Source organism: Phyllostomus discolor, chromosome 5, assembly GCF_004126475.2.
Source record: "Phyllostomus discolor isolate MPI-MPIP mPhyDis1 chromosome 5, mPhyDis1.pri.v3, whole genome shotgun sequence".
In the NCBI taxonomy this organism is placed as follows: Eukaryota; Metazoa; Chordata; class Mammalia; order Chiroptera; family Phyllostomidae; genus Phyllostomus; species Phyllostomus discolor.
In genome coordinates this window covers 15,025,911-15,045,253 of record NC_040907.2, presented here as the reverse complement: position 1 = coordinate 15,045,253, position 19,343 = coordinate 15,025,911, and the positions used below count along the sequence as shown (strand labels likewise).

Sequence of the window (19,343 nt, the reverse complement as noted above, 5' to 3'; positions counted from 1 at the left end):
TTAGAAGAAATGAAGTCTGAGTGTTCCCAAGTTCTTTAAAGATCCAGGTGTCTTCTTTCCCATTAATTACTGCATAACCATAGTCCCTCACAATGACAAGAAGTCTAGTTTTTCCATCAAGTTCCTCCCCCCAGGCGCCCTGAGAGTCCCCAGGGACAGTTTCACGATCCCCAGACCTGTCATCTCTGCAAGCCAGCCAAGGTGGCTCCAGCTACTGCTCCTCTCCTCTGGGCCCTTCTTGGCATTCTGTGACCTGTTTCTCTGACCATGATGATCTCCCCACGCCATCTTGTGCCTGCCTGGAGTCACCGAAGGCCCCGTATCCATCACAGTCCACTCAGGAGCACAGAAACCTCTCAGGTCTTTTAGACCAAGGGACTTCTTAATACAAGGGAGTTGGTTATCTAGATGATGAAAGAGCTGGTAATCCAAGCAGGAAATTGCTCCACCCTTTGAGCTAAAGGGAAAAGTGGGGGTCAGGTGGGTGGTGTTTCCAGGAGCTGGCCACCTAACAGAAAGACGTTGATGGCAGCCTGGCCGGAGGAACCCAGAGGTCCAGAGGACATGCAGCCGTTGCTGGGGAGGCTACTCAAAGCAAAGAAAGAGGGGAAGGAATACCCTGACTTCTCTCTGCCAGCTTTCCAGTCTTTCTCCAGTGCCTCCTAGTGGTCAGACCTATCAGGAAGCAGTTGACAAAGGAGTCTGGGAAATGTAGTTTCTTGTACTTACAGGACAGGACTGGCTCAAGCCAAACCTTCACTCTCCCAAAGCACAGCTCAAATTTGACTGTTTTTATGGAACTTCCTCAGAAAACTAAAAATGGATCTGCCTTTTGACCCTGCAATTCCACTGCTGGGACTCTATCCTAAGAACACTAAAACACCAATCCAAAAGAACCTGTGCATCCCAATGTTCATAGCAGCACAATTTACAATAGCTAGATGCTGGAAGCAACCAAGATGCCCATCAGTAAATGAGTGGATCAAAAAACTATGGTACATGTACACAACGGAATTCTATGCAGCAGAAAGAAGGAAGGAGCTCCTACCATTTGCTACAGCATGGATGGAGCTGGAAAACATTATGCTAAGCAAAACAAGCCAGGCAGTGAAAGACAAATACCATATGATCTCACCTTTAACAGGAACCTAAACAACAAAACAAAGAAACAAGCAAAATATAACCAAAGACACTGAAATAGAGGACAGGCTGATAGTGACCAGAGGGGAGAGAAGAGGGAATTTCAGGGGAGAATGGGAAGGGTTCATGGGAACAAACTTAAAGGACACATGGACAAAAACTAGGGGGAGGGTGGTAATGGGAGGGAAGTGGGGAGGGGTGGGAGGGGGGCTGGACTGGGAGTAAAAAGGAGAAAACTGTATTTGAACAATGCTTAAAATAAAATTTTAAAAAAATTGACTGTTTTGTCAAACAAATTTTACCAGAGACTGAGGGCTGATAGAGAACAATTACAATGCAGAAAAGAAAAACTTAAGTACAGATCCCTCGGTATGACAGCCTACTACATCCAAAAGGCAACCCCCGCAGGCACAGGCTCTCTTAGGAGCCAGATGTCCTGCCATTGGTCTCAGCCTGCTGTCGCATCCCGGGGGTCAGCCGAACTCTCCCGGGGCTGAGAGCTCTATGGCCATGTCCACCCTGACCCAGACCCAGGCCCCTTCAATGTTCCCTGAAACCCAATGAGAAGGGGAGAACATTTCTGAAATTATTTAGCAAAGTATATCCTCAACACCCATCCCAAAGAACTTCATGTTAATCCTTGTGGGTACAGTTCTCAGTAGAGTGATAGCTTGGGGGAGCCACGTGACTCTTCATCGTCCCAGACTAAAGACCCATTCATGAATTTCACCCTCATTTGAGCACAAGAGTCACTGAAGTTCCAGATCCATTCCTTCCTCCCTAATCTCCAGCAGACCCCAGACTCCAAAGGCTCTGGCTGAGAGTGCGGGGGCTTCTCACCCCAGCAGCCGCTCTAGGAGGAAGGCTCCCTGCTCTGATGTGGGGCGCTGGAGGGAGCAGACCATCCTGTACCTCCTCCTGCCGGAACAAAGCCAAAGAGCTTTGGCCCAAGGAACATTCTGGAACATACGCAGTGAGTCCAAAGTAGGTTTACAGTTGTGAGTACTTGAAACACAGAGTTATTCTTGTATTATTATTTATTACTCATTATATCATTTTCCCTACAAACGTCTGTAAACCTACTTTTGCTCACGCTGTACTTTCTGCTCCCTGGTTCAGCTGTTTTCCGCAGGGTAAGTCCCTGAGAATGGAATTACTGGGGCAAAAGAAATGCACGTATCATAGGCTTTTGATCCTCGGTGTCAAACTGCTCTCCGATAAGGCTCCGTGTGCCATGGTTCTTTCTGCCCTTTCTGCCTCTCGGATCCCCCATCAATCACCGAACAGTCTCGGGATGATTCAGCCGCCAGACCAGATAAACAAGCTGGCCAGTCACTATTGCTGCTTTTTGCACCTAGCAAAGGAACTCCCTTGGATCCCACCCAGAACGTGGAATTCCGCAGCACCTACGCCAGGTACCTTTGTACCTGCTCCCCACTGCCAGGTCCCACCCTCCCCTGCTCACCCCGCCCCGAGCCCAGGTGGAGCCAGCTGCCAAGGCGGCAAAGCTTCCCAGTCCTCCCCTGGTGCTTGGTCCAGAGTGGCGGCCAAAAGAGGGCTCTGTGCCCAGCCCGATGAAGACGCTACTGACCATCCTGGCTGCGGGGTCCCTGGTCGGTGAGTGCCCATTGCCCCGTAGCCCCCACCTACCCCAGCACAGCGATCAGGGTTATCTCCCTGTACCCTGCCACGCCTGGGACAGCCAGTTTCAGTTTCTTCTGTGCTGGGGCTGAGCTGCATGCTGGGGCTGGGGGACAGACCCTCGCCTCCCTCCACATCCCTTGGGGGCCTCTCCTGGCCCTTCTTGCTAGCTCTGAAAGAGCATTTTTTCCCCACCGTGGCCAGGTGTGGGGCAGTCACAGGATCTAAAGCACCTGGGGTACAGAGTGCACGAGCCCTTTTCAAAACAGATGGGAAGGGCATAGTTTTCAGATCCAGTTAGGTGGATGCCTTGGCTCATCATTATGGAGAACCTGCAGGCAGATGTGTGAGGTTCTAGATTGTGTCTGCTCTCTGAGAAGTTTAATAAAACTCAGGGAACTTTTCTCAGGGGGAGATGGCCTGTACAGGCCCTATAGTTCAAGTTCAGGATGAGCCCATGACGGGTCAGAGCTTCCCAGGCCCCTCACTGCTGTGCCCGGCCAGTGCTGACTGGACCACAGTGTTTCTGGCTGCTGTCGGGGGCCCCTCCAGTCTCCCCTCCCCTTGGCATCACACTGGCCTGACACGCTGGGTCTTTGATGAGCTAGGAGGATATGTATCCCCAAGAGACTTGCTCCTTTAGACCCCCACCCCTCCGGATGGGAGTCATGGAGGCTCCTGGACCTTTAAGAAGGGGGACCCAGGGGCAACAATCCCTAGGAGATTGTCAAGTTGGTAAGGTCACTCTGGGGACCTAGGTTTCCTCACCCCACTTTTCCTAGGCTGATTCCAGAGCATGTTGAATTGTTTTTGCTTGTTTGTTTTTCCTCAGCTTCCCATCTGGTTGACATAGAATTGTTTTTCCATGAAAGTGTGATAACTTTCTTGATAAGAAAGACTTCTACCAGCCGGTTGGTCCCGACAACACATGTTTCCCAGGATTTCACAATGTAGACTTTTTACCCGGGAAGTGTAGGAGAGGCACAGGCTCAGGAACAGATGATGGACTTGAGGATGAAAAGAAGCAAGTGGGGTGGGAGGAGAGGGGAGAACTAGTTAGGCCTTGACACCTCCTAAAGGAGGGGACCCAACCGTGGTCCACCCACCCCGTTTCAGAGAACCAGCTTCAGTTCCCTTCTGAGCAGGGGTGCCCAACTCCACTCGGATAAGCCAACTGCCTCCTGAGCATGTCCCAGCCTCAGCCACCAGCCTCTCCTCAACCCACCTGGCTCACCTGGGTACTGACCCCAACAAGCAATCCTCCACTGCAGACCCTACCCCTCCATTGGGGGGGTGTCCAGCCCCACACAGACCCTGGCCTTCTCTCAAATCCCAACCTCTCTCTCTCCTGCACCTTCCTTACCAGCCCACCAGCAGCTACCATTCCGTTCTGACCTCAGGTGAAGCCTTTGCCTTCCTAAGAAATGGGTGGGCAGGGATTGGGTGGGCAGGGATTGGCTTGGGCAGCAGAGAGGTGGTGATTTATAAACATCTTCTTCAGCCTTGATTGAAATGACTGATTTGGGGCAAGTTACTTCTTTTGTGTATGTGTGTGATGTTGAGTATTTCTCTTTCTTTTTAAAAAATATATGTCATTGATTATGCTATTACAATTGTCCCATTTTCCCCCTTCAACCCCCTCCACCCTGCCCACCCCCTCCCACCCACATTCCCCCCTTTAGTTCATGTCCATGTATCATAAGTTCTTTAGCTTCTATATTTCCCATACTATTCTTACCCTCCCCCTGTCTATTTTCTACCTACCATCTATGCTACTTATTCTCCATACCTTTTCCCCCTCTCTCCTCCTCCCATTCCCCTGTTGCTAACCCTCCATGTGATCTCTATTTCTATGGATCTGTTCCTGTTCTATTTGTTTGCTTAGTTTGCTTTTGTTTTAGGTGTGGTTGTTATTAACTATGAGTTTGATGTCTTTTTACTGTTCATATTTTTTATCTTCTTTTTCTTAGATAAGTCCCTTTAACACTTCATATAGTAAGAGCTTGGTGATGATGAACTTCTTTAACTTGGCCTTATCTGAGAAGAACTTTATCTGCCCTTCCATTCTAAATGAAAGCTTTGCTGGATAGAGCAATCTTGGATGTAGGTCCTTGCCTTTCATGACTTGGAATACTTCTTTCCATCCCCTTCTTGCCTGCAAGGTCTCTTTTGAGAAATCAGCTGACATTCTGATGGGAACTCCTTTGTAGGTGACTGTGCCCTTATCTCTTGCAGCTTCTAGAATTCTCTCCTTAATTTTAATCTTGGGCAATGTAATTATGATGTGACTTGGTGTATTCCTCCTTGGGTCCAACTTTTTGGGGACTCTCTGAGCTTCCTGGACTTCCTGGAAGTCTATTTCCTTTGCCAGATTGGGGAAGTTCTCCTTTATTATTTGTTCAAATAACTTTTCCACTTGCTCTTCCTCTTCTCCTTCTGGTACCCCTATAGTTTGGATGTTGGAACATTTAAAGATGTCCTGGAGGTTCCTAAGCCTCTCCTCATTTTTTCTGAGTTCTTGTTTCTTCATCCTTTTTCTGGTTTTATGTTTTTTTCTTCCTTCTGGCCCACTCCATTGATTTGAAACCCAATTTTCTTTCCATCACTATTGGTTCCCTGTGCATTTTCCTTCCTTTCACTTAGCATAGCCTTCATTTGTTCATCTAATTTGCGACCAAAATCAACCAATTCTCTCAGCATCCTGATTACCAGTGCTTTGAACTGTGCATCTGATAGGTTGGCTATCTCTTGGTCGCTTAAAAGTATTGGCTGTGGGGCTTTGATTTGTTCTGTTTGAGCCTTTTTTTTTTTTTTTGGCAAGTTACTTCTTAGACATCTTAGCTGACTATCTCTAAAATACGGGTGAGGACCACCAGCTTCAGAGGGTATTGAGAAGTGAACGAGAGGCAATACCAAGTGCTGGCAAGGGTGTGGAATAACTGGACCACTCAAACATTGCTGGTGAAAATGTAAGATGGTGCAGCCACTTTGGAAAATAGTTCGGCTGTTCTTTAAAATCTTAAATATAAAGTTACCACATGACCCAGCTATTCCACTTCCAGCTGTACATTCAGCCGAGAACTGAACACATGTCCACTCAATAGTCTGCACACAAATGTTCACAGCAGCGTTATTCACAACAACCAAAAAGAGAGGACAACACAAATGTCCATCCACTGACAAATGGATAAACAAAATGTGGTATATCCATACAATGGCATATTATTCGGCCATACAAAGGAGGTCCGTGCTACAGTATGAGTGAACTTTGAAGACATGATGCTAAGTGAAAGAAGCCAGACACAAAGGCCATGTATTGCGTAACTCTATTTATATGAAAAGCCCAAATAAGCAAATCCATAGAGACAGAAAGCAGAGGAGTGGCAGCCTGAGGCTGGGGCAGGGGAGGACTGGAGTAGACAGCTAATGGACGTGAGGGTTCTTTTAAGGTCAATGAAAATGGTCTGGCACTAGAGAGTGGTAATGGTGGTACGACTTTGCAAGCACACTAAAACACCACTGAACTGCCCTCTCTAAGTGGTGACTTTCATGGAATGTGAATCAGAGCTCGAAGAAAAGGAAACTAAGAAGTGGAGGGGAGCAGTGGTGGTCAGCGAGCACAGTCTGTGCTGAGTGGGTGGGTGCTGTTCCCCACTCCCCCTCCTTGGGCCATTGGTGCCGGGGGGCAGGGTGCACGAGCCCTCGGCTCACCCTGCTCCCACTCCCCGCAGCTCACATTGCTGAGGACACCTCGGATCTCCTTCAGCACGTGAAGTTCCAGTCCAGCAACTTTGAAAACATCCTGACTTGGGACAGCGGACCGAGGAGCACCCCAGACACAGTCTACAGTGTGGAGTATAAGACGTAGGCTTCCCTCCCAGCGTGGCCTCCTCTGACTCTGCTCTGACTCCGTCCCTTCCGAGAAAATGCCACCCTTCCACGTGCCCTGTACCCCCCACCCTGACTGGTGTTACAGCCCCTGATATAGCCCTGCTCCTTTGTTTCCTTTGCAGAGGGAGGATGAAATAATGGGCAAAAGTACAGGCTCTGGCTTGAAAGCCAGCTCCCACCTACATGACCTTGGGCAATTGGGGAAGCACACCAAGCCTCAGTTTCCCCATCAATAAAGTAAGGATAGCAATAGTTCCTTCATCATAAGGTTGTTAGGTAGGTTAAATAAGATAGTCTTTGGCACTAGTGCCTGGAAAATCATTGTTTTACTAGTAACGGTGAGATAAAGTCACACATAGTTGTGCCTACCCCATCCAGACTACGCCCCAGTTCCCGTGAAGGGAAGGACGGTTGGCAAGGGCTCAGGAGTCTGCAGACCTGGGTGTCATTCCTGATCCTCTGCTTCACCCTGTGCCAAGTCACTTCCCCTTTCTGGGCCTCGTTCCCTCATCTGTAAAGTGGGGATAACAGTGTCTGCCTCAGAGGGTGATGGTGGCAGTGAGCCCAGAACGTGGCGTCAGCCTGGCTGGGTTCGAATTCTGCCTCCCCGCAGGCATGCTTCAAACACCTGGGCAGGTTTCACCTCCCAGCCTCAGCTTCCTTACTTGAAAGGAGAGAGAATAATGTGTGAAGCTCACGGGGTCAGTGTGTGGAATAACACACCATCCCCATAAAAGGCCTGGAACACAAAGCATGCTAAGTAAATACTAGATATCACTACCGTTATTAATAAACCACAGGTCTGATGCCAAGCCTGTTCACGAAAGGTGTGCTCAGCCCCTCCCTTGTGTACAGGTACGGGCAGATAGCGTGGCTGGCGAAGAAAGGCTGCCAGCGAATCACCAGGAAGTCCTGCAACCTGACCATGGAGACAGGCAGTCTCATGGAGCTCTACTACGCCAGGGTAACTGCCACCAGCTCGGGAGGCCAGTCAGCCACCAAGATGACCGACCGGTTCAGCTCACTGCAACACAGTGAGTAGGAGCCCCCGTTATCACAGGGGAGGGGAGGAGGATGGCCCAGAAGGGCTCTGCCTTTTGGAGGGTGGCGGCTGTTAGGGATGTGGCCTTTAGGAAAGGCATCCCGAGGGAGAACATCCTCAGTGTGGTTGCTCATCTTCCTCCATCCCCATCCCGAGCTCCCTAGTTCAGACCGCCTTCATCTTCCCTGAGACCAGGGAGCCTGGTCCCCACCCCACTCCACTCCTCCTCCTTGGACTCTTGTCCAATCCTCCATCTGGTCTCAGCCTCAGTATCACATCCTAAGTGATATGGAGGTTGGGGCCACTCCCGGCCCCCCACCTGATTTTACCAGATCACCAGCTGGTATTCTTCGTGACAATTAGCTGGTCATTGTCTTCACAGCTCATATCTGCAGTTCTGGTGTTTGCTTATATATATCATCAGCCTCCCTGCTGACGGGCAAGCTCGTGTGTGGGTGCGGAATCCATGCATTCCCAGCCCTCGGCACGGTGCCTGGCACATGGGAGATGCTCAGTACATCATTGATAAAGGAGAGAAGGAAGGAAGCGGGGGAGGAAGGGAGGAAGGGAGGGAGAAATACACATTGCCAAACTCCCCACATCAGTTAAGCAGGTGATGGTGTTCATTAACTCACTCAACAGCCACATTTTTTAAAGACAATAAAAAATTAAAGTAAATAAGCTATTTTGTTTTTTCTTGTTTTGTTCAATAAATACACGTTTATCATAAACATTGTGAAAAATATAGAAGTACACAAAGAAAAATAAAAGTAGCCCAAAATAGTCTGAGCATTGAAACATCGCTGCAGTCACTAGCAACTCCATCTGTTCTTTCATCCTCTGGCTGTTTTCTATGTGATGGTGTCATGGCCGTGCATTTGCTCCTTCCCATGAACTGTTTTTCACAACACAGCATTTCACTGCTAAAAATGGCCCCTTCTACAGAGGCACTCTAATTTACTTCCCTAACACACTTTGGAAGACGTTTAACTCAGTTTTTCAATTTTATAAAAAACACTGAAAGGAACGTTCTTTCAGCTCAGAATTATTTAAAGAATTTATTTGTTTGTTTATTTATTTTTAGAGAAGGAGAAGGTAGGGAGAGAGAGAGAGAGAGAAACATCAGTGTAAGACAGAAACATCGATCGGTTGCCTCTTGTACATACCCTGACCAGGGACCGAACCCACAACCCAGGCATGTTTGTGCCCTGACTGGGAATAGAACCAGCGGAATGAAGCCCAACCCACTGAGCCACGCTGGTCAGGGCTTGGCTCAGATATTTTTAATCTTGGAGGTCAATGGACCCTTGAGGGTTTTTATGAATTAGCTTCAGGGAGTATGGGGTTCACGAATCCCTGAAATTGAGGGTAAGATTTTTGCATACGTAAATCTTGGAGGAGAGAAGAGCCATAGATAGCATTCATCCAATTCCCAAAGGGGTCCTTAAACAAATAAAGCTCGTGTGGTTATTTAGAAAGTTCTGCCTGGAGAAAGACTGAATTCTTAGGCTTGGAACTGAGGCTGATTCAATGATATGGGACACCGCAAACATTATCTAGGGTGTCTCACTGAATCATCGTCACTTCCCGAAGCTGTCGTCGTTGCCAGGGGGCTGGGGGAGAGTGTGAGCTCCAGGCAGGTTCCAGGTGGGGTGACGGGCCCAGGGTGTATGGGGGCTGGGCCAGGGGCACGATCAACCCCCTAGGAAGCCAGTATCCCCCCTGAGACCCTCCTACTCACTCCTGGTCACCCCTTTGCTCGCCTTCATACACACCCCAGTGGCCTGCAGACCATCTCTGTTCTCGCCTGTGTGTCCAGCTGGTGCTTTCAGAAGCAGGGCTGGCGCAGGGAGGGAGGAGCAGGGAAGCCGTCATTTCCCAAGATCTAGCGCAGCCTCACGTACTTCTAGCTGAGTCCTACTTTTCTTTTCTCTCTCTCCTTTTTTCCAGCTACCATCAAGCCACCCGATGTGACCTGTATCCCCAAGGTGAGATCCATTCGGATGATTGTTCACCCCACCTGCACGCCCCTCCACTCAGAGGACGGCCACCGGCTAACCCTGGAGGACATCTTCCAGGACCTCTTCTATCGCTTAGACCTCCGGGTCAACCAGACGTACCAAATGGTAAATAAATGGCAAATACACGTGCTGCCCTGGTGCCTCCCTGCCTGGGAAACCCACTTCTCTCCCAATTAGGTCTACATGGCCTCAAGTAGAAAGGAGATGTTTTATACACATTTGCGTTTCCCAGAACACGTCCACAGCCTCTCCCTAATGGGCCCACCCACACAGCAGTGTGCTCCCGTCTCTGACAAGTCCCGCAAAGCCGAACCGTCTCAGTTTGTTTAATGCAACTTCTCCCAGATTTATTTGACCTTTTCTTTTGCACAATATTTATTGTTTTTCTTTTTTTTTTTTGCCTAATGCCTTCTAACATCCCGGGGAACAACCTCTGTTAGCATTCTCAGGCATCCACTTCAGAAAATGCTGGAATCAGTTGCCGCCGCTGTAGTCCTTTTTGCCGGTTCTCCACTGTCTGTGGGGACTGGACACAGGCGGTGTCTGAAGGTCAGCAGTAATGAAAGATGGGAGGCGGGGGCCTGCATTGTCAAACTATGTACACGCTACTTTTTTCTACTCAGAAAACATGTGGCATTTCCCCCCAGCATGTGCCACTAATCCATAATTCCATGGATTGTTTCTGCACTCAGTGGGTCTATAATCTGGTGAGAAGGAATGGGACTGAAACAAGAAGCTGAACAGGTACAGGTAGAGGAAAATAAGGGTATTGTGTGAGGCAGACAGAGCAGAAGCGAGCAGATGAGAGGGGAGATGGCAGTTCAGGGAAGTCTGGCAAGGCTCCTGGATCAGAAAACTTTCCAGTGCCAATACCAGTTTCTGGGGTGTGCCAGGTAAGGTGTGTTTATTAAGTCACTTAATCTTCACCCAGTTGCTATGTAGTAGGTGCTTTTATCTCCTGCACTTTCTGAATGAGAAAACAGAGGCTCAGAGAGGTTGAGTCACTAGCTCAAGATTGTTCAGCAAATAGTAGCACGATCCAGATTCAAACCCAGCTCCGTTCAAAGCCCACGTTTCCCCCCACTAGCCTGCATTGCCCCCACCGTGATCATGGGAGAAGCAGCAGAACTCTGGACACTAATGGAAAGCACAGAAATGCCCAGTTTGCCTGGAGCAAGGGGACATGGAGGACAGCTCCTCAGAACATGGTCCCAAACCAAGGGCATCAGAATCTACTGCAGCATTTGTCTAAAATGCTCCTTCCTCCAATCTCCTTGATCAAATTCTATAGTTACACCCTGGAATGTGAAGCAGTTTAGTGAGCATCCCCCGTGCTTCCTGCCCACCCTGAACTTGGAGCACCACTGACGCAGAGGAGCCGTGGGAGATACACCCAAGAGACAGTCCGGGGCGGTGCCGCAGACGTCTGGGGCAGCGGAGGGAGGAACCTCATTTATTTCAGTCGTCATGGGGAGCAATTTGAGATTATTGTGTAGGGAGGGTCCTTATCACGACCGGATTTTGGTAACTCGCTGGGGTTATCATAATGTAATTCATTTTGTGGTCAGAAAAATACTCTGTGTCATTTCAGTCCTTATAAATGCATCGAGACTTGCTTTATGGCTCAGCAGCGGCCTACCTTGGTGGACGTTGCGTGTGCACTTGAAAAGAACGTGTTCTCGAGGTCGTGTGTTGGAGCACGCTGCATGTGCCAGTCAGAGCGAGACGGCTGGGAGTGTTGTTCAGATCTTCTACACCTCTCCTGGTTTGGGAGGGGTCAGTTGTTTTAATTGCTGAAGCATTGCATTCTCCAACTATGACTGTGGAATTGTCTATTTTTCCATTTCATTCTATGTGTATTTGAAACTGTTATCAAGCACATACACATTCATGATTGCCAGAGCCAGACCCTGATAAATTGGTGGTGGAGGTGGTGGTTATGGTAGTAGTAATGGTTGTGATGATGGTGGTTGTGATGATGGTAGTGGTGGTGGTGGTGGTGGTAGTGATGGTGGTGGTGGTGGTGGTGGTGGTGGTAGTGATGGTGGTAATGGTGGTGGTGGTGGTAGTCATGGTGGTAGTCATGGTAGTAATGATGGCTGTGGTGGTGGTGGTGGTAGTGATGGTGGTAGTAGTCGTGGTGGTGGTGATGGTGATAGTGATGGTGGGGGTTGGAGGTGGTTGTGGTCATGGTGACAGTGATGGTGATGGTGATGGTGGCAGTTGTGATAACAGTAGCTAGTATCTACTGAGTGCTTACTACATACCAGCCACTGTTCTAAGCGCGAGTGCATGGAGCTTGGTGACCCACTGGGTCTGCAGACAAAGCAGAAGGCAGGGGAAGGGAATGGAACACGGCAGGCGGATCCACCAGCTTCTGGTTCGGGAGCTGGTAGCACCCTTTCCCTAACTGCAGTAACCCAGGCAGAGGTGCGAGGAGACTTGCTTGGGCTCCCCATGGAGACTGGGGTGTAAGAGGAGTCACTCTGGGTTCTCTGTCCAATTCAGCACCTTGAAGGAAACCAGAGGGAATACGAGTTCCTTGGCCTGACCCCTGACTCGGAGTTCCTCGGGACCATCACGATTTCTGTTCCAACCTGGTCCAAAGAGAGTGCCCCCTACATGTGCCGTGTGAAGACACTGCCAGGTAAGTCTGGCTGAAGCCAGAGGAGGTGGGACTCCTGGCTTCAGGCCTTGACTACGCGCTTTCCCCCCTGTAACCAAGGTAAGGCTGGGCAGGGCTCTGAAAACTACAGAAGGGTTATCAGCGTGTTATTAAAGTTAATCTTTGTTTATCCATAAGTGCGTTAGCTGATGGGTTATCACAGCACCCTCCAGCAAATGTTTAATCTTCACCCTCCAGCCTGGGTCCGGATTTCCTCTCTGTGGCAAGCTTAGTGTGTACCCCAGCAAAGCAACCGCACCTTAATATTAACTCAGGTGAGATACGCTCGGCGGTAATCTGCAGGGGGGAGAACAAAGAGAGGAAGGTCACTCGAAGTCAGATCATAACGGCAGCGATGGCAACCAGTGTTTCCGCAGTGCTAACCAGGGGCCAGGGGCACTAGGCGCAATCCTCGGGAGCACCCCACGAGGTGGGTGCTGTTTTCACCCTCATTCTGCAGATGAGGAAACGGGTTCGGAGCAGCTAGGCGACTTGCCCGAGGTCCCACAGGTGGCGAGGGATAGAACTGGGCCTAGTCCTGGAGACCGAGTCCTCGCCACTGTGCTCCTGCAGCAATGGTTTGAGTCACTGGCTGGGGGAGATGGCGCCCCATGCACTCTTCCTCTGACACATTGGAAACACCCCTCTCGCCATGAGCATCGTGACGTTTTCCTCAGGGTTCATTTTCACGGACACGTAGAAATGTTGCGATGCTCGGGGCAGCGAGTCTGGAGGGTGAAAGTGACAGCAGGGGGTTGGACGGGTTTGGAAAACCAGTCCCCACTTCTGTCATCTTGTTCAGATGAGAGATGCCGGCAGGTGAGTTCTGTTCTGACAAGCAGAGCTGAGGGGGCTGCGAGGGTGGGCCCGAGGGTACAACCACAGCTTGGGAAGTCATCACCAGGGAGGTTCTAGTCCTCGGTTTTGAAAACTCAACCCATCCGTTGTCCCAGGGGCCCACAAGAGACTTATTCTCCACCACACTGAACTCATTTTCTGGGGAAGATATGGCCGATGGCATAGCCAGCACTGGCTGCTTGCATGGGGCATGCCTTTCCTGGGGGCAGGGCCACAGAGGAGACCAGAATAGAACTTGGAAGAGGAAAACTTAAGGGAGAAGGGGGGCCGATGTTACAGGCACTAAGGTGGGGCATGTAAATGACCTGTGACCTCTCCCCCAGACCAGACTAGACAAACCGCTCCCATCCCCAGCCCATGACATGACTCCACCCTTATTTTCCTGTTGACCTGCTCCTTCACGACCTAGCTCATGCTGCGATGCCATTTTTTTCCTAAGACTGAAGCAGCTTTTATATGAATCATACCTCTTGCTGGCTATTTCCTGCTGGCATACAGAAAGCACTTTATCCTCAAAAATAAAGTATATTAATAAAAATTCCCACCATTTATTAAGTTCCTACTCTATTGCCAAACACTGTGTTAAATGCTTTACCTCTATCATCCCATTGCATCTTTATAAAATAATCCTGAAAGATGAGTAGCCTCATCCCCATGTCACAAAAGAGAAACTCCGGCTCAGAGAGGTTAAGCAACTTGAAGGTGACCCCACAGCTGGTCAGCGAACCTAGTTAGGTTCATCTGATCCGGAGTCTGAGCTCTAGCCACCACTTTGCAATTTTGTTTACAGCAAAATTGGACATATATTCCTCTCACTGCCCCTTATGTCTTGCCCTTGACCCCCTATCCTGAGGTCTGTCTTATCCCCAGAGCCGGTAATCTGCACTTTATCTACCTTTCAGAATATCTGGGAGGGTCACAGAACAGCAGCCCAGTATCCTGATGCTGGAAAGGTCTCTAGAGGCCATCTCACCCCAATCTAATTTTTACCGATGATCACACTGATCATTGGTAAAAGCCTCCTTGTGCCGTGGCTACGAGGGTGAGCTTTGGAGCTATACCTATCAGTCCTGGCTTTCCCACGGAATAGCTGTGTGACCTTGGTCAAGTCACTTAACCTCTCTGAGACTCAGCTTCATCACCTGTAAAAAGGGAGCATCCCTGGCTCTCTGTGTTTGGTGGGGTAACACGGGCAGAGCAGCCGCACAGTGTGTGGCACATTTTAAGAATTCAATAATCATCGGCTACTGTTATTAATAAATGGTAGACCAGAGAGGGTCGTGCAGCAGAGAGAAGGGTGCTCAGCATATGGGTGGTTGAGCCAGACACCTAATCCCCCACATTCTGGTGTTGTTTCTATTATTTCTTCCTGCCTGGCCATGGGTGAAATGGCATACAGGAATGTTCCACGTCCCTGTCCTATCCCGGTACAAGGAGCCGTGGTTTTCCATTAGGCATGTCACGTAGAGACATTCAGGTTGTGTCTTCTCCCTGGAGCAGTGCTGGGGGTATCGTGTGACAAGGGACAGGGTATCGCTGAGGTGGGAAAAACTGACCCAGACAGGCTCACGCCACAGGGGTTGGGGAGGAGGGAGGAGTGGGCTGGAGGTAGGGGCTCCGATTCCCTGTGTTCACAGCAACTGCCAAGGTCATAGGCAGCTGGGGATCAGCTCCTCAAGCTGAAGCCACGTGGGAACAGGAGGGTGAACTGGAGAGCCAAGACCCCTGGATAATACAAATTGTCAGTTTTAACAACAACAGCAACAACAAGAAAAACCCTCCAGTTACTTCTTCCTTACCTAGCCCTTCACCAGTCCCACTTGGCTTGGTGACAAGAAGTGTGCCATGCCGAGAACGGGCCGTGCCCATCCCAGAGACAGGGGACCGCAGGGAGAAGGCTCGGCACTAAAGCCCTCCGTTGTCTGTCTCCCTCCCCCTTAGAAAGGGTGGTGTGCCCCCCAGCCGCCTCCTGAGCAAGGTCTCCCCTGACACTCAGCCCTCCACCGAGGGAGGGTGTGGGGAGGACAGGGTCCTCCCACTGTCACTGCCCTTCCTTTGCCAGGGAGTCAGGGCCGTGCTCAGAGCCAGGTAAGAGGGACCACTTCAGAAGGCCCCCCACTCCAGCCCTGGCTCTGGCCGGGGCCCTCCCCACAGGATGAAGAGTCCTTAGGCCCAAGAGGACAAGTTCCCCGGGAGCCATGACATCTCTTCCAGACCCCACTCTGAGAGCCGTGGACCCCGAAGTTCCCAGGAGAAACGCCCCGAGCCCGTGCCCCCTCCAGGTGATCTCCTCCTTGCACCCTTCCCCCTGACGGGAGATCTCTTTGCTCCCGCAGACCTGACGTGGACCTACTCCTTCTCCGGGGCCTTCCTGTTCTCCCTGGGCTTCGTGGCCGCCGGGCTCTGCCTCCTGAGCTACAGATACATCACCAAGCCGCCTCGGCCCCCCAAGTCCCTGGTGAGCAGCCCCACCTGGGGCAGGAGGGCCAGGTCTGGGGAGGGCCCCGAAGTGGCAGAGGGCAGAGGCCCAGGAACCCCTGGCTCTCCCTGAAATGCAGGGGTCAGCACACAGAGCAGACCATTAGCCCTCATTTCTCCCCTCCAACCTAAAAACGTGGCTTGCCAGGGAGCACGGAAGAGGGGCCAGGGATCAGGAAGAACGGGCTTGGAATGGAAAACCCGTGCAGCATGAAAGCATCCAGGTCCAGGCAGGTCACGTAGGACCCGAGGGAGCAGGTCACTGCAGGGGGTGGTGGGCACCGTGGGGTCCCCGAGCTCACGCCCTGTCCAGAGGGCAGCCAAGTACTGCCCCTTGGGAAAGCAGGCCCAGGGTGGCCAGCTCTTCAAGTACACTTCCCAGAGAAGTCAGAATTTCAGATTATAATGTGAAAGCTCTCAACTGGCAAATGTTGGCAGCTAATTCTTAAAACGTAAAGCCCTATGTAAACCACACAAGTCACGTGGCAGCCCCAGTGTGGCCACCAGTAGTGGCCGCAGCCACGCTGCCGGGGCTCCGAGTGGCTGTCACAGGCCTGAGAGGCTTGCGGGCAGGTCGCTCGATGTCACAGCCCAGACGGCCATATCTGGCGAAGCTCTCCTGGCCTCCCCTCCTCCCCATCCCTTCCCGCCTTGCCCCCCACATCAGTTCCTTGGGACCCATGAGCAAGGGGCAGCGTGGGCCACCACCTCCAGAGCACACCGCGAGGCCTGGGTTATCTGTTCCCTGGAGAAACCACAGCCGGGCTCCCTCTGCCTGAGATAACCCAGGCTTCGGGAGTGGCCCTCAGGGGCAGGGCTGGCAGCCCTGTCCCTTCACGAAAGCCCCAGCCCCTAGAGGAGTCTCTGGGAGGTGAAGGGGACGTGTGGGACACGCATCTTGAAAAGCCCTGATGGCCGACCCCATCACCCTGGGCTCCCCATGGAGGACCTCACCCCCCAGGGTACCCCCGGGGGCAGGGAGTGGGCCCTGAAGGTACGCTGTCGTTGTCCCCATGCAGGATGTCCAGCATGTGCTGACCTTCCAGCCGCTGCAGTTCATCCAGGAGCACGTCCTGAGCCCCGTCTGTGACCTCAGAGGCCCCAGCAGCCTGGCCCAGCCTGTCCAGTACTCCAGAGTCATGGTCTCTGGACCCAGGGAGCACCCAGGAGCCCCACCGCCACTGCCCAACCCATCTGAGATGGCCTACCTCAGGCAGCCGGACAGCTCTGTCCTGCAGCCCTCCAGGGCGCCACCTTGCCAGGCACCCTCCCCGCTGTCCTACGCTCCGCAGGCCGCCCCCAAGGTCAGACCCCCGTCCTACACACCTCAGGCCGCCCCAGACAGCTGGCCTCCCTCCTCCTATGGGCTGTGCATGGAAGACTCTGGCAAAGACACCCCACCCGTGACACACTCCAGTCCCAAACACCTCAGGCCTAAGGGTCAGCTCCAGAAAGAGCCACCAGCTAGAAGCTGCACCACGGGTGACCTTTCTCTGCTGGGGGTGGCCTCCTTGGCTGCGGAGGAGCCCGAAGAAGCAACATCCCTCCAGCTGCCCCTGTGTGCTGACACAGACGGCGCACCTGACATTGACGCATTGCACAAGGCACAGCCAGGGACGCCGGGCTACCTGAAGAGCCGGCTGCCCCTCCTCTCCTCTGTCCAGATAGAGGGCCACCCGGTGCCCCTCCCTTTGCACACTCCATCCCTCCCGTGTTCTCCCACGGACCTGGTGTCTAGTCCCTGGGGCCTGCTGGAATCCCTCGTGTGTTCCAACGACGAGGACCCGGTGCCCGGGACTGAGGCCAAGAGCACAGCCCCTCGGGCCTCGGGCCCGGAGCAGCCCGCAGAGCTGGACTCTCTTTTCAGAGGCCTGGCCCTGACTGTGCAGTGGGATTCCTGAGCGGCCAGCGGGCAGGTCTGGGCCTTCCTGCTTATCCCCAACCCCCACTCGGCTGCGCACACAGCCCAGCCTCAGGGGGTGACCTGGAGAGAACCAGAGGACGGGGACACTGGGTCCCTGCCGTGGTTGGAGCAAAGAGATGCAACGAGGACTCCTCCATACAGGGAGTTACGGGTGGTGTCATGTGTAAATGTGTGTGCACGCAGCGTGTGCACGCAGAGCTCTGCAAGGCAAGACGGGACAGTCAGAGCGCGGGAGTGAATGCAGAGAGACCTCCTGAGATCCAGCACCCAGCTCCTAATAGCGCCGGTCACGAAATCCTCCTGGAGCTCACCCCTCCTCCCCCCACTCCTGGCCAGGTTGATAATCTGATCCGACAGAGAGGGAGGCCTCTGCCACCTCTGTGACTCTGTGCGTGAGAAAAGGAGCCTGAACTGGATGCCTCCTAGCAGGCTGGGCAGAACCAGAATGACCTGCACTTCTGCCAAGGCCAGAGGCAGCGCCATGGCAAGACTCCAGGGAGGGGTGCGGCCTGGGGCTCATGCCCAGCCGGGGCTGCTGCCTGAAGTTGCACCATTTCTACTTCATTCCTCTGCTAGAGGCTCTATGTGCCCCAGGTGAAACGCAGGTCCGCCAGTGAGGGCGAGCATGTAAGCCTTTTCTGTTGGAGCAGTTTCGGACCCGGATCTGAGAGCAGGGTTTGAAAGAAACTTGGGGATGTGGGGCCCCCGCACCCCCCGGAGACATAACCAACAAACTGTACTGACTCTTCACAACTTTGGAAACTCAGCCTTGGGTTCAGCGCATCTGGGCCCAAATTCCAGCCTCACCATTTACCAGCTACATGACTTCAAGCAGATGAATGAATCACTACTCAGAACCTCAGTTTCCTCATTTGTAAATGGGGAGAATAACGCCTACCTCACTGGGCAGTGGTGAGGACGGGATTAAATAACACCTGTAAAGTGCTTACTAGTGCTCGACCTGTGGGCCGTGCCCAATAAATGCGACCTATTTCCTGTTGTGATGTTTGGGTTTTTAATCAGACGTCGCAGAGTGACACCTCGCCCCAGTTCAGGTTGGCTGCAGACCAGGCGTTTTCTCACTCCTTCCCGGCTCCTCGGGATCGCTCCAGCCCAGCCAGAGGAGCGAGGTTGTCTGGTGGAGGAAGCAAGTGATGGGATCACAGGGCCTTCTGGAAACAGGGATGAGAGGCAAGTGGAACGTTTTTCCCGAGGTTGTAAGTGAGAGCTGTTTGGGGGTGCTGGCATTCTCAGAGGACCCCCTTTGCGTGGAGCCCCCAGGCCTGCCTCCACTCCCTCCTGCCCGTGTCTGCTCCCATGTAGGCAAAGGGCCCTCCCTCTGTGCTTTGAGAGGCGCCTGCACATCCTTTGTATCATTTGCATCTTGGAGGATCCCTATGATGGGAAACCTGAGGCCCAGCCCTGGCTGGTGTGGCTCAGTGGGTTGAGCGCTGGCCTGCAACCAAAAGGTCACTGGTTCAATTCCCGGTCAGGGCACGTGCCTGGGTTCCAGGCTGGGTACCCAGCTGGCATGCAAGAGGCAACCAATCCCTCACATCGCTGTTTCTCTCCTTCTCCCTCCCTCCCCTTCTCTCTAAAAATAAATAAATAAAATCTACAAAAAGGAAAAAGAAACCTGAGGCCCAGAGCGGGGAAGGGACCCACCCAACAGCCCCTCACTGA

The 19,343-nt window shown here is 52.1% G+C and overlaps 1 protein-coding gene across 1 annotated transcript; it reads left to right on the top strand.

Annotated features, from left to right (window-relative positions):
* The first annotated feature begins 2,674 nt into the window (after window positions 1-2,674).
* Window positions 2,675-17,720, top strand: IL22RA1 (interleukin 22 receptor subunit alpha 1). Its single transcript, XM_028514237.2, has 7 exons — window positions 2,675-2,757; window positions 6,513-6,645; window positions 7,528-7,706; window positions 9,665-9,840; window positions 12,244-12,382; window positions 15,595-15,716; window positions 16,756-17,720. The coding sequence occupies exons 1-7, from the start codon at window positions 2,715-2,717 to the stop codon at window positions 17,635-17,637; spliced, it is 1,674 nt and encodes a 557-aa protein (XP_028370038.1). The 5' UTR covers window positions 2,675-2,714; the 3' UTR covers window positions 17,638-17,720.
* The last annotated feature ends 1,623 nt before the right edge of the window (window positions 17,721-19,343 follow it).

What these genes read in the sequence shown, in the direction of transcription:
- IL22RA1 (XM_028514237.2), top strand. Translation starts at nt 2,715, where the DNA reads ATGAAGACGCTACTGACCATCCTGGCTGCGGGGTCCCTGGTCG. An exon ending in GTTCAGCTCACTGCAACACA is followed by an intron (nt 7,707 to 9,664) that starts GTGAGTAGGAGC and finishes CCTTTTTTCCAG; the next exon opens with CTACCATCAAGCCACCCGAT. An exon ending in TCAACCAGACGTACCAAATG is followed by an intron (nt 9,841 to 12,243) that starts GTAAATAAATGG and finishes TGTCCAATTCAG; the next exon opens with CACCTTGAAGGAAACCAGAG.